At 35.9% G+C, this 18,583-nt stretch overlaps 1 protein-coding gene across 1 annotated transcript; it reads left to right on the forward strand.

The window, feature by feature from the left end:
* The first annotated feature begins 6,023 nt into the window (after positions 1-6,023).
* LOC149778433 (uncharacterized) lies at positions 6,024-15,581 on the forward strand. Its single transcript, XM_089939258.1, has 4 exons — positions 6,024-6,223; positions 8,173-8,347; positions 14,103-14,320; positions 14,569-15,581. Exons 1-4 carry the CDS (start codon positions 6,125-6,127, stop codon positions 14,767-14,769), a joined length of 693 nt encoding a protein of 230 aa, XP_089795384.1. The 5' UTR covers positions 6,024-6,124; the 3' UTR covers positions 14,770-15,581.
* The last annotated feature ends 3,002 nt before the right edge of the window (positions 15,582-18,583 follow it).

Consider the following 18,583-nt stretch of genomic DNA (forward strand, 5'->3'; position numbering starts at 1 on the left):
CAACATCTGAATTCTACAGTATGTCAAATCAATGAAGATACATGCCATCTGAATTCTACAGTATGTTAAATCAATGAAGATAAGTACCATCTGAATTTCTAAAGCATGTCAAATCAATGAAGATAAGCAAAATCTGAATTTCTAAAGCATGTCAAATCAATGAAGATAAGCACCATCTGAATTTTAAAACATGTCAAATCAATGAAGACAAGCATCACCTAAATTTCTAAGGCATGTTAAATCTAAGAAGATATGTAACATCTTAGTTCTAAACAGGTAAATTATATGAAGGTATGTCTAATCTGAAAAGTAAAAGAAGTCAAATCTATGAAAAGAGGTAACATTTGAGTAGAAGATAGATGATAACTGTGTCCGAAAGAAGAGATATATATGATGACAGGTGCCATCTGAGTTCTAATCTAGTCAAATCAATATTTCAATAATTGTATGTGCTATTTGAGTTCTAAATCAAGTCAAATCTTTGCAGATATATTATATTTTTGACGTGCGCCTTAAAAACTTTATGTGCATTAAAATGTAAAGTAAATACACTCAACCTTGATTTTACACATTGTACCAAAGGAAATTTTGAAGATATCATTGAAAATATAGCAATTTAACTTGATGTATGCGAATAGGCACTGGTTAAAGCAGTGCTTGTTTGAAAACGCTAGTATTTAAATGCATCTGGTCAGGACTTACTTGATTATTAACAAGGTTCCGTTTGATAAATATGTCAGGCGAGAATGGGCAACGTGTAAATATTGGGGTTTGTTTATCGACATGCCTGTGGTTGAAATGATCAGAAACAGATTTTGTACTTGCTGAAAGGTTTGTCATAAGATGAAATTTTGCAGAGATTAATGAAAGTGGGGAAACTGTAAAATTTCCTAAACCCTGGAGGGGCTTGTGTTAATAACTGCGGTTAGATAAACATCAGCTCTGACTGGGTAAGCTAACGGTCTGAGGGTGTTTCAGAGGCGAAATTTACTCTTTTAAAAATGTCTTACACCGCAAAATCACTCAGTCTAGTTTTGGCGCAATGCAAAAGGTTTTGATTCCGAGGGGAGACGAAACCCTGTTAAAGTTGTCCAAGGAACGTGTAGTTGAAAGTCTATGAGAGATATGTAACTAGGGATGTAAGAAGACTGTACTGCTAAAGGGGGAAAAAAAGCGAAACTAAATTTAAAAAAACAAAAACAAAAAAGCACTTCCACGATTGAACCTTAGCGTAAATGACCAGAATAATATTCTGGAGGACTGAGAGACAGGCCACTGAAAGCGGTGACACATGCGTAGGTCAGAGGAAACAAGAGCGTTCCTGAACAAGTGGACCCCAGCCAACAGCAAGCTAGGTTGTTTCTGGAGAGTGACCATCAACCAGTTATCAGATTATGAAGGCATTCAGGAAAATTGAAGTCCGAAACACTCATTCGGTTACCTGATGCAATTGACCGTTTCTGTGTAAACGGAATTTCTAACTGCTTTTTAGAACTTGGACTTAATTTATTTTTTCTGGTAGAGGTGCATCCTACAATAGGTCTTGAACAACTTTGTTGTTTATCTAATTTATTAAATTGTTATATTCTGTGTACAGGAGGCTCGTTTCGTCGTTCTATTCATTATCGTGTCATCGTTCTATTCTCGTGTCGTCGTTTTATTCTATATATCTGCTCAGATCCTCAATTACTTCATCCATTAATTTCATATATTAATATTCGCTCGATCAGGATTATAACACCCTGTTTGATCATCCTCTAGGTATTGATAACCACCACCAAAAAAACCATAAAAAATTTCCAATGTTAAATTCTCATTGTCGCCAAAGGGCCGGGACACTATTTTAACATTAAAGTCCCCTTGTCGCTGAATCGCCCCCATATACTACTCACCACGAAAGAAAACAGACGACGACACACACACTGTAAACAAAACTAACAAACAAATACTGGCATATCTTGAAACATGGCCTTGAATGAAGATAAGCGACAAGCAGAAAAGTATTTTATATTTGTAGAATGGTTCGTGACTAAGACGTCATTTTATTTATAGAAGCATAGGTAATCAAGCACTACAATCTCGTTTTATTCTTAATGACATCAGTACACCTTCTATCCTATGTCTATTACAATTGCGTTATTTATATTTGTTCTACCGCAGATACTGTTCTGGTAATTCGAGTAGAGATGTAAAATATATTTACCGTGTGATATGTCTCGCATCTGTATCAAATATAAGCTAATTAGGACAGACATGCTTCCATGTCATAGTGTAAAATATATGACTCATTAAAAAAAATCCAAACATCATGTGTACAATCTAGAGGAAAAGCAATTAGAAATGTAATTTGACCGGAAGGATGGGCCGACATTGCCATCTTTGAAGCTGTAGAAAAATATAAGTGATTAAGAGGACGAATTTTACTAGGTGTGATCGCAGGATTGTCTAGACTTCAACTATATCGACCCACTTGCCCCACATAACTAACTCAGTGGTGGGAATTTCATTCATATTCATGCTTTGGGGTGCAGAAGTAAATAACTAAAAAGATATGTGCGGCTCTGAATTACATACTGTTTATAAAAATCTCATGACACGCTGTTGTAAGATAGATGAAATTGAAATCAGAGAATTAAAACTGTTGTCCACTACAATAACGTTTGGGTTATTTAACGTCTTAAAATCTGAATTGTTACAATGACGGTACCACCTAGATAGGTGTATATTAAATAATTTAGATCTGAGGCAGCTTAAAACATGAAACAGTCAATTACAACGAAACGGCTCGAAGTCATAATAACGGTATATAATCGTCCAAAAAATATTTCAACAGACTCAAGTTAGCAAAGATGCACAGCTGCAACATATATTTGACTTAATTCCATTCAGACTTCTTCTACTGTTAAAATTTGACAACGAACAACGAACTATTATCGAAACGAATTTGCGTAAAAAATGCGACTTCTTAGTGTCTCACAATGGATTAGCGTTGGATTAAGGTGTTGGACTCATGACCAGAAGGAGTGCAGGTTCGATTCTCACCATCGAATCAGCCCACGTCCGCTACCATTCTATGTCCGTTGGCAAGAAACTTTACTCTAGGTGCCCAGGCACGATACAGCTTTAAAAGTGTTGCATTGACGTGAATCACTAAATAAAATCATATCTACGATGGATTCGTAGCCAATGCTTTCGAATGTATTCATTACGAGTGCTCCTCTTGCCACGTAATTTGATGTGTCCCTATCGAACAATGAAGCTTTTCAAATGTGTCCCTATCGAACAATGAGGCTTTTCAAACGTATCGCTCTCTAGAGGAAAAAAAGGTTTACTTCTTGAAAAAAGCAGATATTAGCTAACAATGAACGTCTTGTCTAAAACGTTTGTGTGTGTGCTCTAAAACACGTGTGTGTGTGTGTGTGTGTGTGTGTGTGTGTGATAAACATCCTCGATGGAACTTTGTTGTAAAAGCTTTTCAAATTTAAGAAAAATATATGGAAATTTAAACATTAATACGGCTGATATCGCGGTTACATGTATTAATATTTTCCAAATATTTCACTTTGATAATTGCGTTTCTTCTAGTATAATGAACTCGAAAAAGGGGTCCTCAAGACTCAAACGTTTGTACATAATTGGGATTTAACGAAGAAAGGGTGCCAGACCTTTATATTTATCCCCCACCTTCATACCCACACACACACGCACACATTTTGCTGAAATGAGTAAAAGCAGTGCCACTTTCGTGATCCCATAAAATACATGAATAATCATATCAGTACAGATGGAATATTAAAATGTACCATCGTACGTGGAAATCAATACAGTTATGTGAAAATATGCAAGACATTTTTCTGAGTCTAGATTCATCGTGTACCAGATAGATAGCATGCACATACCTTGTACGTCCCATGGACTCTTTAAACAGTATGAGTCGAAGTCATTTCAAGATAACACTTTTTTATCATTTGAATTTGCTCAGATACATATTAGAGCACACACATTCACCTCTCGTGCTGCCACACACATACGTACACACAAACATTCACTTCTCGTGCTGCCACACACATACGTACACACAAACATACACATCTCGTGCTGCCACACACATACGTACACACAAACATTCACCTCTCGTGCTGCCACATACATACGTACACACAAACATACACATCTCGTGCTGCCACACACATACGTGCACACAAACATTCACATCTCGTGCTGCCATACACATACGTACACACAAACATACACATCTCGTGCTACTACACACATACGTAAGCACAAACATTCACCTCTCGTGCTGCCACACACATACGTACACACAAACATACACATAATCACATGCAGAAACAGTTATTAGTTTGATTGTTTTCTGTATAAAAAATGTGTTAGTCATGTTGAGCAGATTTATCAACAGTATCTTTTTCATCCGCAATTGTCAAAATCAATAGTTATCTTAAAATCTGCCAATATTTTTAAATCTACTTGAAGTATATATTTTAAGAAATCTGGCAATTCTTAAAATGATATTCATACTTTTCAAGAGAAAAAGGTGTTGTAACAATATCTCAGATAAGTCCAATTTAACCCATCTCCTCCACCTAAAATGGAAATAGACCCAAAATTGATCAGTATAGCTAGTTCTTTTTGGGAATGAAGGCTAAATATTTTTAAAAAATCATGTTAATGTAAAGACCATGCTAAACTTTGTAAAGATAGATAACACATATATCTCGCATCCGCGTTGCAGAAGCAGGCGTGACAAACATAACCTGGGATTTGTTGTGGTTGGCGCAGTAAAGAAGCAATCGAAACACACAAATTGTCTGAGTATTTGACATAGTGTGGCTGTTTCCACATGTGATGGATGCTGGCAGTGCCGAATTCGTATTACGTTGAAGTGTGTTCATTTAACGAAACGAACGAAAATATATTAATATTAAAGAAAGTATTTTGATAGCTTCATTTCGTTTAAGATAATTCTCATCCTTTTAACTGATTTAGGTATTCTCGGTTTATATCGCATTCCCACCAACTTAAGAGTAGGTCAACGGAACTTGAAAACAAATTCATTTGCTTCAATCGGAATTTGAATTTATTAGAAAAAGACATTAGAGTAAGTGAAGTCTCGTCAAGGCAATATGACTTTAATTTACAGAAAAGCGTTGCAAAGTGTGTGAGATATTCCTGAAAATTTGACTTCTCGTACCGATGTTAGTCGACCTCAGAACAATAAACAACGCAGTTATTAAGGCACTAAGACGGCGTCCCCAAAAACAAATATCAGGGTTGATGTCTTACATTGTAGGACTATCTCTCACTAACTACACAAACAACCGGAAGTGGCTATCTCCCGCCTTTTTAAGATGTCCAGTCGATGAAGTTTTAGGGTTGCTAGGGCAAATCTTTTATTTTACACCAACTAAAACATTCGTGACCTAACGTGGCGCCGATTTTCAAGACAATCTTCATCAAGTCAACCAGAACCTTTTCCCAAGGCGCCATTTTCCTTTGTCTTTTAACCGAATTCTCACGAGACTTCGCGCCAAGCCTAATTGTTTACTTTATTATTTCTTGCGTGTTATTTGTGTGGCGAGTAGACGAACGAAACGTACAGCCAGGTACCAGTTTACATTCCCACCCAAAATAAGCGGCGACCACAGAATGTATAAAGTTGCTCTTGTTAACCTTTCCTTTTGTCGACAAGAATTGCATTTCGTAAATGATTTTAATCGAAAATACGTTATTTGGTGAGAATTGTCATTAGATTTTCAAGTAGTAAATGGAATACCTAATAGTTTTTCTTTGCAAACATTTTATAATTTGAGAACGATGTAAATTTATGAAGTTAATCTCAACGCTGTTATACTTTTACAAGTTACCTTTATATCATTAAACAGGGATCAAATAAAGCTATGACTAAACGAGGCAGATCCAGTTCCTTTATTGGTGCCCCTTGAATATGATTGGTTCCGCCCACGCGCTTGTAGGCCTACTGGCTTTCCGTCGATTACAAATAATAATAGTAATTGTATACCAGAACTTACTCATACAGTAGTACCGTTTAAATAGCGTGAAGCCGATAGAGTGCTGTAATCTTTTGTACAACTGGGGCAGAAAAATGTTCTCAGCAGAGCTACTGCCGTGGGCATTGTTGTTTAGCACAGAACTGTTGGGAGTGGGAAGCATTCCGTTCCTGGCCGATGAACCACCGAACATAGTAAGTTTTAAAATATTATCCATGACTAAAAATTACACCTCTCTTGTGTAACGCATCCATTCCCAAAATAATATTTTTGACAATCTGCATGCATTGCGAAAAACATTTATCCGTAATTTTTAAATTGTTGCTTCAAGTTATTAAATACCTCTTCTAATTCTGTAATAATTGCTGTCACAACAAAGGCTTTACAGCGTCCCTTTCACCAACTCTCAGATATTTGTAGGTGTTATAATCTCTCTCTCTCTCTCTCTCTCTCTCTCTCTCTCTCTCTCTCTCTCTCTCTCTCCACACTTGGAGGCTACGTAAATTATTCCCCGGGTGATGATTGGTGGGAGATTCTTTCATCGTCCATTGAATTATTAGTACAAGTTGTACGACGTCGAATTTTTCACAGAAGCGTCGCGTGACCGCAAAAAAAAAAAAAAAAAAAAAAATACGTAGCCTCCAAGTGGAGAGAGAGAGAGATGGAGGGGGGGGGGTCGGTTGCTACGATATGTCGTTGGGAAAGCCATTTAGCATATAACATGTTGAAAATTAAAAACAAATCAACACAAACATGACTTTTACATCATTTAGGATATATTACAATACTTAAGGTAACAATGCGGGGGGGGGGGGGGGCACTCACCGCGTAGTGTGTAAAAATTCCGAACTCAATCCTGTGAATTAAAGCTCGAGAAAAAATATCCCTTGGCCCTCATTATAATCAAATCTTAAAAAAAATTACATATAACATAGAGTGTTGATGTGGTGAAAATATACCCCGACGTTTACATTTCTATACGTATCTAACACATTTTCTATGATAAAGTTGTGCATTTCAGAATATTCTTTCCCTCTTAGAGGCGAAATAAGTAAAATTTGCCTATATTCTAAAGAACATTGCTGTGATTATTTTTCATCAATTTTAATTAGATTTTATTGTAATGTAAAGAGTTTTTAAATTGCATCTCATTAGTATTTCATGGACAGGATAAGAAAATAATGGTATTTCATTGGAGCATGGACAGGATAAGAAAATAATGGTATTTCATTGGAGCATGGACAGGATAAGAAAATAATGGTATTTCATTGGAGCATGGACAGGATAGCAAAACGATGGCATATCATCGTCTATAATAGTCCGGTAAAAATTACATTTATGTAATTGATAGTTCCATCAAAATTTCGTTTTTGGACCTGGCTGATCACTTATCGCCTACATTTCCATATAGGCATATTACAATTCAGCCAGCAATTCAGTAACGTATATATATATATATATATATATATATATATATATATATATATATATATATATATATATATATATATATATCCTTAAGAGCTCTTACAAGTGGTCGTCGAATGTTGCAGCTGTTTTTATTACTTGTAAATATATGGATGACAGGGCAGAATGTTAAATGAGATCATTACACTAATACAAGAATTGGGTTGTATGTTGCTGTTAATTATCATCAATGGATGGAGGCCAGAAGCCGAAATCAGTGGTACATGACATCCGGTTAATCTATAAACACCAACATATTTGCTCTACTCCTATAACTCTTTACATTACCTTTGATGCTTCAGGGTGATTATTCCGGTTCAGATGAAGCAGCTAAACTATGCTTGCCATTCATTATCCAACGTCGGGGAAACAGATACGTCCTGTTATCTTTGCACGAAGTTACATATTATCTACGTGATGGAACTCTCTCTCTCTGTTCTGTTGGTTTCGACTCGTTCCCCATTACAATAAAGAACTCTTTATCTTGACCGTTTTTCTCCCTGTTCTGCACGAAGATTCTGCAAGATATGTAAGAAAACTTAGCTGAAATGTTTTGATTGCAACAATGAATAACATCGTCTTTTATTTTAGTCCTTTTTTTCCTATACAACAAAATCATATAGACACTTCGTTTGCTATTCTGTGTTGAGACAGTTTATACTATTTCTGTATTCAGGGAACGCCAGACTGTTACAGTGCTGACGCTCTCTGTGACGTAGCGTTCAACTCCACCAGTCCAACCCTACATCTCTCCAGTTCCCAACCCATCTGTATATGTCCAGGTAATGAAGTGTGTCCCAGGGGTTGGGGTGACAACATCCGGTCTATCTATAAAGTAATTCAGATGCAGGGTATGTATATTGTTCATTTTTCTTTTGGGAGCTTTTGAGAGAGAGAGAGAGAGGAGATGTATTCTGATCTTGTTTCATCTGTGTCAGTTACAACATTTGACATTTGATGGGATTATTTCTGGCAAGCGTAGTACGGAGAGCCTGAGAGTATTCCGTGATGCATAATTTTCTTTCCGATAGTTTATGTATGCATCATGCATATCACATGTCAAAAATGGCAATATTTAAAGGATCAGGGTAAAGAGTATTCGCTATTATAAACAAAATTTTGTATTGAAAACCTTCTTTACCGTTGTACAAAACTTTTATTTTATATTTTACCTCAGTCCATTCTCCTTCTCAGCCTCTTTTTCATCTTCGTTATCTGCTTATAATGCATCATCATTTGAAGCCGCTGTTACTCAGTGGTTAACCTGCCAGACTCGCGACCGATTGGGTGTGGGTTCAAATCTTACCGTTGGATAAGACAGGATCAGCAAATGTGACGTGTCCTTGGCCATAGCACTTTACTACTCCAGTCGCATAATGTTCTAAATAAGCAAGTCAAAGACCAAAACACAAGACCCTGTCAAGACACCCAGACCATAGCTAAACCAGATATTAGGGTCAAACATCATTATACACACAAACAGATGCAACCTCACAAAGATGGCTCTCTTCTACACATATTAGACGGACAGAGTCAAAATTCAGTTAAAGCACATGCTGTAAACACTGACAATCATGTGTTGCCGCCAGTGGTGCCTCGGATGCTGGAGGTCGCGCCTTCGAAGCCCGGCCGAGTCATACCAAATGACTTACAACGTTGTGTTAACAGTTGCCTCGCTAGGCGCTCAGCTTTAAGAGGTTAGTGTTAGGACTGATCGGCTTGGTGTCATGTCAATGTGACTGGGTGGGACATGATGATATATGTCTGCGGCATGATGCCCCAGTGCTAGACATTACTATAAACTGCCACACTGCAGACACCGTAGGTATATGACTTAAAAATTGTTAAATATATGTTAAAAATACAAATCACACACACACACACACACACACACACTAAACTGCCATACTGCGATATGGCTGAATTTTTTTTTCAAGATACGCTTAAAATCTCTCTCTCTCACGCACACACACACACACACACACACACACACACACACACACACACGCACATATGTGTCTCACGCAGCATCAATCCAGGTACAGAAAAAACGGCGCTAAAGACAGCCTCCAATTACACACAGCATGAAGCAAATTAAATAAAAAATTGAAATACAGCAGTCGCAAAACTTTCAGTCAGTCTAGTCATGGACATCAAGAAGTTGCTGGGCAAACAATGCATCTAAATCTCCCACTCATCGAAATCAGCAACATAATTAAAGACAGATCTCTTCTAGTGTGATCATCAATAATCAAAGGAGTAAGAACAAGAGGATTATATAAAAGTAAATGTAAAAGCTCACATTTGTGCAACTATTAATTATACTGCAGACAAAAAATACAAATGGATATGTTTCCATATAGTGTATTTCTTCTCATTGGTGACAATAATTACATTAATGGCCAATGTCATTGTGGACGAATATGAAAGCTTGTTGTGTGTCCAAAAATTATAGGGTGTAAAATAATCATCTCAGGTCGTACTTGTGACTTCACTAAATGATCCCTTAAGTTCCTTGTTTGGAAATTTCCAATTACTCTTTGTTCCGCAATACAGGACTTTCTTCAAAGACAATCAAGGTACAGTGAACCTACAATTATACTAGCGAGACCGAATCTACTTGTCCTATACTTTGCTCCTTAAGAATATAGACCAGTACATAAGACATAAAAGAGGTTAGGCATGAGTCAGAAATTTGTTTGTATTATGGAGAGCAGGGTCATCTAACACAGCAGTGTCTGCATGGAAAACAGAATCGTTGCTATGTTTGTAATGAACTAGGACATACACAAAAGTTATGCACATACCAATCGGTAGAAGGCTATAAAGTACAGGCTTATGCAACACATATCCAGCAGCAAACCGCATTAGAATATGTATTCTTTTCGATGTAAGTATTATAAATCTTTAAACAGGTTTCAGGCACTATCTGATTGGCGTACAAAGTGCAGATTGTTAACATGTAAACAACTATGTGATACTGTTCATGTTACTTCTCCCTCTAAGGCTCTTCAAGTGTCTAGTATGTCAATGTTTTCTTGCAAATTAATCTCATTGAGCATTCTCATGTATCCAACTCTGCTACATGTGGTCGTGGTACAACAGATGAGTCTTGTATGTTATCTTCTTCATGTGTTTATGTAAATAATTAAGGTGATGAAAAAATATGTTAAGTCTCAAAACAATCGATTGAATACTACCATGTCTGAAAATCAATCATCTGTTCAAAACTGTAATGTCTTTGGCCTCCTCAAAAGAGGTCTGCAAGCAGTCAACCTAAATATCAAATACATCCTACCTAAACTGAATGAGATTAAATTAATGTTAGAGCAAACTAGATCAGGCAATATTCTAGGTCTATGTGAAACCTTTCTTTCTGATGATACTGATGATTTGCCTCTCCAAATACAGGGGTTCAGCTTTGAAAGAAAAGAGAAGGAATCCATGGGGGATGGGGTTTTTCTTCTCTATGTACACAGTTCGAATTGCTATAACAGACTTGTCGATCTAGAGACTATTGTTGTGGAGAGTATTTGGATCGAAGTATCTCTTGCCCAATCAAAACCAACATGATTATGCTCAGTTTACAGGCCACCTGGTTCCACAGCTGATTGGATTGATACATCTGAAGTACAAATTCAGAACGCCTTACTAAAGGAAGATTTAGAAACTATCATATTGGGTGATTTTAACATTGACTACATAAAACTCCACCATTAACATGGATAAGTAACTTTGATACTTACAACTTTATATAATTAATTAACACCTCAACGAGAGTAACAGATACAAGTGCTACTATCATGGATCATGTTTACACTAATAAACCTGACCACATAAGTGAACTTAATATGCCAGTGTATGCACTGAGTGATCACTGTCCAGTTTGTATAACTATACGTGTTCCCAAATCATCTAAAAATGGTTAATACATTGAAATACGATACAGGCACCTTGAACAGTTTGATGAGGAAACATTCTTAAATAATTTAATTTGCATACCCTTCCAATCCCGTCTGCAAAATAGCCGACGTCATGCCCCAATTAAAAGAAAGAGGAATAAACACCAAACTAAACCTAACTGGGTAACCCTTGAGATCAATGAAGTTAGGCACCAAAGAGATAATTTCCACAAGACAAATGACCTGAAAAACTATTTAAAGTGGTGGAATAAAGATAAGCAATTGATAGATAAGGCAAACGAGAACTACCAAGGCATTGTGGAAGCATCTAAAAGAGCTGAACCCCTCCAAGAACAGTTTTTGTTCTTCTAGACTTAAACAAAATGATGATATAGCAACATCTGTACAAGACGTTGTGGAAATGTTTAATAATTTCTTCACAAGCATCTCCAGTAACGGTATTCAGAACCGTACTAACGTCCCAATTGAGTTTGATGCTCTTTTATAATTTATAGGAGCAAAAATTCCTGATGATAATTATTTTTCAGTAGCTAATATTAGTGAAGCTGATGTGTTTGACATGATCATTAAGTTGCGTATTAATAAATCTCCGGTTCGGATGGGATTGGTCCACGACTTCTTAAAATTGCTGCACCAGTAATAACAAAGTCATTAACGCATATCATAAACTTAAGTATAATGAGTGGTAATTTTCCAGAAACCTTGAAATGTGCAAAGGTCACCCCTATATTTAAGAAAGGAGAAAATGAAGATTCAGGGAATTACAGACCAATATCCATTCTACTTGTATTGTCAAAATTATCGAAAAGCAAATAACCATTCAGGACTATACATGTTTTGAAACTTACCCTGTTTCATAAAACACAATCAGGAGTAAGAAAGTAGCACTCATACCAAACGGACCTTACTAAAATGCTAAAATCAATAGACGCTTGGCTGAAGGAAATGGATAATGGTTGTATAACTAGTAATTGTTTTCCTTGACTTCAAGAAAGCCTTTGATCTTCTTGTGCATGAAATTCTGCTGCGAAAGTTGAACTGTTATATGTTTGACAATCCTTCTCTAAACTGGTTTAGATCATACCTAAACCAAGGGTCTCAACAAGTAAGTATTGGCAATATTAGCTCACAAACTCGTACTATACATTCAGGGATCCCTCAAGGCTCAGTTTTAGGCCCTCTCTTCTCTCTTATCTATGTAAATGATCTACCATTAAATAATGAATCCACAAATACAGATTTTTTTTGCAGAGGATTCAACGTTGTATACATCTACTTCTGATACTGAAGTTATCCAAAAACTATTAAACTCAGACCTTATTAGAGTTCAAAACTGGGCACAACAAAATAGGATGGTTATTAATGAAGTTTAAAAAAAAATGTATGATTTTGGGGACATCACAAAAGCTACACAAGTTAGGGAGTTCAGAACTATCTCTTACAATAAATAATCATGCGGTAGAAAATGTCAAACATGAGCGGCGTGTAAGTGTGGCTGTATTATAATAATTTTCAATGGGATGACCATATTAATAGGCTTTGTAAAACACTGTCATCCAAAACTGCCGTACTCAGCAGAATCAATAAATACCTACCTACCGAAACTCGCAATCAATACTACAAGGCATATATTCTTCCAGCAATGGATTATTATTCAGTTGTATGTGGAAACTGTGCCAAATCTGAGCTTGACGGGATTTATAAACTTCCGAAACGGGCAGCACGCATAATTTTAGATGCATCTATTGATCATCCCTCAAAAGCATGTTTACAGAACTAAAATGGTTCATAATATATGAAAGGGTATATTTTCACCAGGCAGATCTTGTATATAAATGTCTACATGGAACTGTACCAGAATATCTCCAGGACTTATTCAAGTCTTTTCCAACACATTACCAGTTGAGATCAATATCACATGGTTACCTTCAAGCACCAAAACCAGGAACAGAGCAATTTAAAAACAGCTTACAGTATTCTGGTGCAGTTATGTGGAACAAGCTTCCACTTCATGTAAAATCTGCTGAAACTATTACAGTATTTAAGAAGATATATCATGAATATTTATGTGTTTCTAATAGATTATAATGGAATTTAGTATTTTAACACTAAATACTTTAAAATAAACAGTAAGTACTGTTATCTTTCATATAATGCACGTTGTTATACTCTCCTTAAGAGGACCTCCAAGGAGAATAGTTTGACTAATGAGTCACCATCTATAAATAAAGTATTATTATTATTATTATTATTATTATTATTATTATTATTTCAATTGCGGTGTGGTAAAATAAGAAACCAAAAAAATCTTCATAATCTTCTTCGTCGTCATCATCATCCATCACCATCATCAGAAATTCAAGGATGTTCCTATGGTCTGGAATAATATTTTGGCCAAAATATTAAATTTTGATAATATGAGGCCCGGATGGGAAGGACAATAACATCTTGCAATTACAAGATTTACATGCTATCACGTAATATGAAACTTCAAAGATTGATCAAAAGTTTTGATCTTGTTCTTAAACAATCGGAAAGACGATTTAACCCTTTCTTTCTAAATATGCATCTGAAAAAGATCGGTTCTAACTATATATAAGCTTCAAGAGTCATATTAAAGATGAATGTCGTGACTTCCATATTATTTCAAGGATTTGTCGGATTTCTGACGTTTATTTCCCAGGGGACGAGGTCATCATGAAGATGAGCTATTGTAGTCCTATTGCCGGGCACGAACAGATCTGCGGGAAGTTCGATCCAGTTTTGATCCTGAAGGGGTCGGGCCCCTTCACCTTCGAAATGGCATCTGACCTGAACTGCACGTGCACTGGACGGCCCCTCTATCTTAACAGGTCATGGTCGAAAGGAGTCGTCAACTACATGGAATACAGCTGTGGGAAGGTATGAAAAATTCGTTCCTTTTTAACTTCGTACTATTTTTTCTTTCTTTATTTCGTCTGGTTGTATTCTGTTTGTACTTCATCTATCGAAGTTTAAGATAATACAAAATAGAACTGGATCTATTTGTTTGGATCACAAATATTTCATTGCATATTACATTCCCCTAAATTGTTCGACTAATATGAAACAATTTTCTTTCTACAACAGTAACTTTGTCTTGACTCTATATCTTTTTTCGTCCATTGTAGCCTAGATGTCACCCGAACCGGACTTCTGGCGATATATGCATGTGGGTGGAACGCATGCATGAGCCAGATTCTCAGGTTCAGTACCGGTATGAACACAAGTACCCTTGCCGATGTCACCCAAAACAGGACTGCCGAGTCCCTCACGGCAAGCTCCCAACCCAGCCAATGGAATCTGTCCCGGGATATTGTGAGAACATCTGAGACTTTGTAACTTTTGATTGTTTCTACTGTTTACTAAGCCAACAACAAAGTTCCTAAATTACCTCAAATGTTCAAACGGTGATGTTATGTGCGATGACTTTTGGAATCTCAAGCCATATAAAGATTCTTTCGTTAAATATGCAAAATATCAGATATAGATGGAACATGTCTCTGTTGGAAGATCTCGGAAATAAACAAGTCATTATTTCCAGTGACTACAACTGTAGCTTAATTAGGATGCACGGTTTTCCAACAGGAACTATTACTCTTCCTCAGATAAACAGGATAATGACCATTTTAAAATATTAGTGTTAAGGTATTATCGTAAGAACTCAAACAATGGAAATCTCGAGCTGGAGAAGAAGAAATTCACACATTTCAATCTGGAGTAAAGACTCTCAAGTATTTTAGACAAGAAAATTACAGTACATTCTGAGCTCACAGTTCGTACGCCTTCTTCTGATACGTATTTGAAATGGGATTGTCTGCATCAAGGTTGATAAACTATTCTGTATTTGCAGTGGAGTTTTTTTTTACGTGACGACGAATGTAAGTTAGACAGGCTGATCCATCGCTTAAGATATGGGCCATCGTGATGACGGAAACGGACTGGTTTCATCCGCTGAGTCTGAGTAAAAAAAGACCAAGTTCTTTTTAACACTAATGGTGCTCTCAATACTCCTCAAGCACCAAGTGTTACCTTTTTTATATATAAATAAACAATTGCATACCTGTTTCACACATGTGCACAAATTATGTTTAAAATGTCCAATTGAAACAAAGTAAACGATGAAATAAACGATTAAACCCGTCATTGTTTTAATTGTCACTATCCTTTTTTGCAACTCAATTTACCTTATTGACTTTAGAAACTATTTTTAATTTGTATTTTGTTTATTTTTTCTTACTTGAAGACAATTATGCAAGTGAAGACGGTCCATTTGGATGGCAACGCTTAAATGTAAATGACACTTGCTTTCTCGTGTCATATTTATTAGATTAATATTGTGCCGGTTGCTATCTGTCATACTCATTAGATTAAATATCGTGCCGGTTGCTATCTAGCTGTCACACTTATTAGATTAAATATCGTGCCGGTTGCTATCTAGCTGTCATACTCATTAGATTAAATATCGTGCCGGTTGCTATCTAGCTGTCATAATCATTAGATTAAATATCGTGCCGGTTGCTATCTAGCTGTCATGTAAGTACTCTGTACTAGATGTCGAGGCATTAGCTGTCTTAATACCCACTACGTAATTTGTCTTTTGCAAGCAGACTGTATACTATACATTCTTACAAAGCTTCTTGAAATAGCATTGTATTGTCTATATTCTTAAAGTATACTTTCTTTAGTAAACCAGTTCTGATGTCAATGCTCACTACGTGTTGTGTTTTATTTTTACTACGTCTCATGTCAATGTACAAAATGCATTGTTCTTGTTTAAGGGAAACTTTCATGTCAATAATATTGTTGTGTATGATTTAGGCAAAGCTTAATATCAATAACCACTAGGTACCATGCAAGCCAACTGGTCCTAGGCAACTAATTATTTCGTGATTTACGGAACTAGATGTGAAGTAGTAGGCACCTATAAGGGAATTTTCGTTAAGAACGAGGCGCGCAACATATCATTTTTTTTAATCGTTTAAAGAGTCTTCTCCTGGACAGATCATTCATAAGAGGTAGGCCTGATTTGCCGGTCTTACCAAGAAAGGACAGTTATTAAGGTTACGGTGTTGGCAAATTGTGTTAGTTGCCTGTGTCATGTAGTAACAGAGGCTCCCAGTGGAAAAGGACCCTGATAAAACACGCACAAGCTTGTTTTCACCCTCTTTTTCCAGCCAGCGTGGATGAGTTTTGTTGTAACTTTAGGAATATATTGTCATATGTGTGTCATGTTTGCTAAGCCCCAGCTATAGGGGGTTTCACGGTTGCAACGGAGTTACTGATCGTAGCGCCTAAAATTACCTCCGTTAGCTCCAATGCTCATGCCCACAAACAAATTCCGGTTCCGGATAGTTCACCGTTCTACTCTTGGTTAGCGAAACATAGTCAACAAAGGAAGGTATCTTAGCTGTACTACACAGATCATTATGGTTAAACCAATGAATCAATTATATATGCCAAACATCTTTTGTTCATACTAGGAGAATAATTATAGACGTTAAATCAGATAATTAGATTCAGTGTCCATACTTACATTATATCAGATAATTAAATAATATTTACTTTTCATACTTAAATGATATCAAATAATTTAATTAAATGCACTGTCCATACCTGATTAGATAAATTCATTATAAATAATTTCAGATACATTTGTAGGAACTTTTCACTCTGCTCTCCGATTTTAAACATTTATTGCACATTTTTGGTTATATAACTTTAACGAAAACAGTCTCAACAATCTGCATTTTTCAGATGTTGATATATCCTTTCTCGGGTTTTGTCGCAAGGCTAATAGTTCGATTAAAACAAGTGTTAACAAAGTTATAACACAAGATCGATAAGAAAATTATAACACGAATTCCATACGTCAGCTGATTTGTAATGCTGAATATTTTAAACCAGAAAGTCTTTTTTTTTTTTAAAAATGGAACACAGTATTGTAATGTATTCAGAGGAACTTAACAAAGCAATAATTACGTTAGCTATCATAACGATAAATGAGTGTAATTAATGCAGACGGAATATTTACTCATATTTGGGTGTAAATATCGTACAATATTCAGATTCAATAGCACGACCAATGACGTGTTTTTGTTGTTTAATTTTCTTTTTAACTTTTGAAACATCAATATCGGACGGTGCATGCAATAACTTTCAGCATGATTTTTCTTTGCTTAAGCTGACATGTAATAACTCTCAAATTTGCTGGAGTCTTTAGACATCATTTCTGATTGCCACCAGCAAATTCATCTAGAACAGCCTTCTTAAAATTAGTTTAATTCTGTTTAACTTTCCTTGCATCAAATATGTAAATTTTAAAGATCCAGTTATTTCACATATTCCGTCATATTACTATGGTTCGCCTTTTAAATCAATATTGATACACGTGACCGGATGTAAAATTGCAAACAGTATGATTTAAAAAAGAGACTGCTTGTAAGAACATGCTCTACAAGTCAATAATAAATGGATACTCACAAATATTCATATTTGTTGTCTTTATCTATCAGTCACTCTTTCTAACTTAGCATCATTTATACTCGTTTTTAACCAGAAGTATGTTTATGTAATATACGTATGCGAACACACATTCATTCGAGGATATACATACCCATGCACCAGATGAAAGAAGACAGACATAGACAGACAGACAGACAGATAGGTGAGAGCCACAAATGTCATATACATGCATAGTGTGTCTAACATCGATATTTCTCCAAATTGTATACTGTAAAATTTCCAGCCGTTCAAGAAAATAAAATTTAAATAATCATCAAGGAGACTCGTACGTGCGCCTGTCTGTTCAAACGTGATTGACATTCGTGCATCTTAGAAAAAAAACCTCAAGTTATTTCAAGAAAAATACAATGAACATTAATAGAAAAGCAACAGTCTAAATCAATAAATAAAAAAATCCTTAAGAAGTTAGAATTTTTTTCTCGTTGTCATTCAATCTCCATTAACTGCTATGATTGAATCTGAATCTGTACAAAATAAACATATTTTCATTATTCTTCAAGCGAGATAAATTGCAAGAATTTTTTACGCAGCGATACACTTTCGCACAATCAAATAATACAAACTAGAGCATAAGGTAGTAATGGAAAGATAATGAAGTTCTGAAATGGGCAGATAATATGT

The sequence above is a fragment of the Sinohyriopsis cumingii genome, chromosome 17 (assembly GCF_028554795.1).
Source record: "Sinohyriopsis cumingii isolate HCF-2022 chromosome 17, ASM2855479v2, whole genome shotgun sequence".
Lineage (NCBI taxonomy): Eukaryota > Metazoa > Mollusca > Bivalvia > Unionida > Unionidae > Sinohyriopsis > Sinohyriopsis cumingii.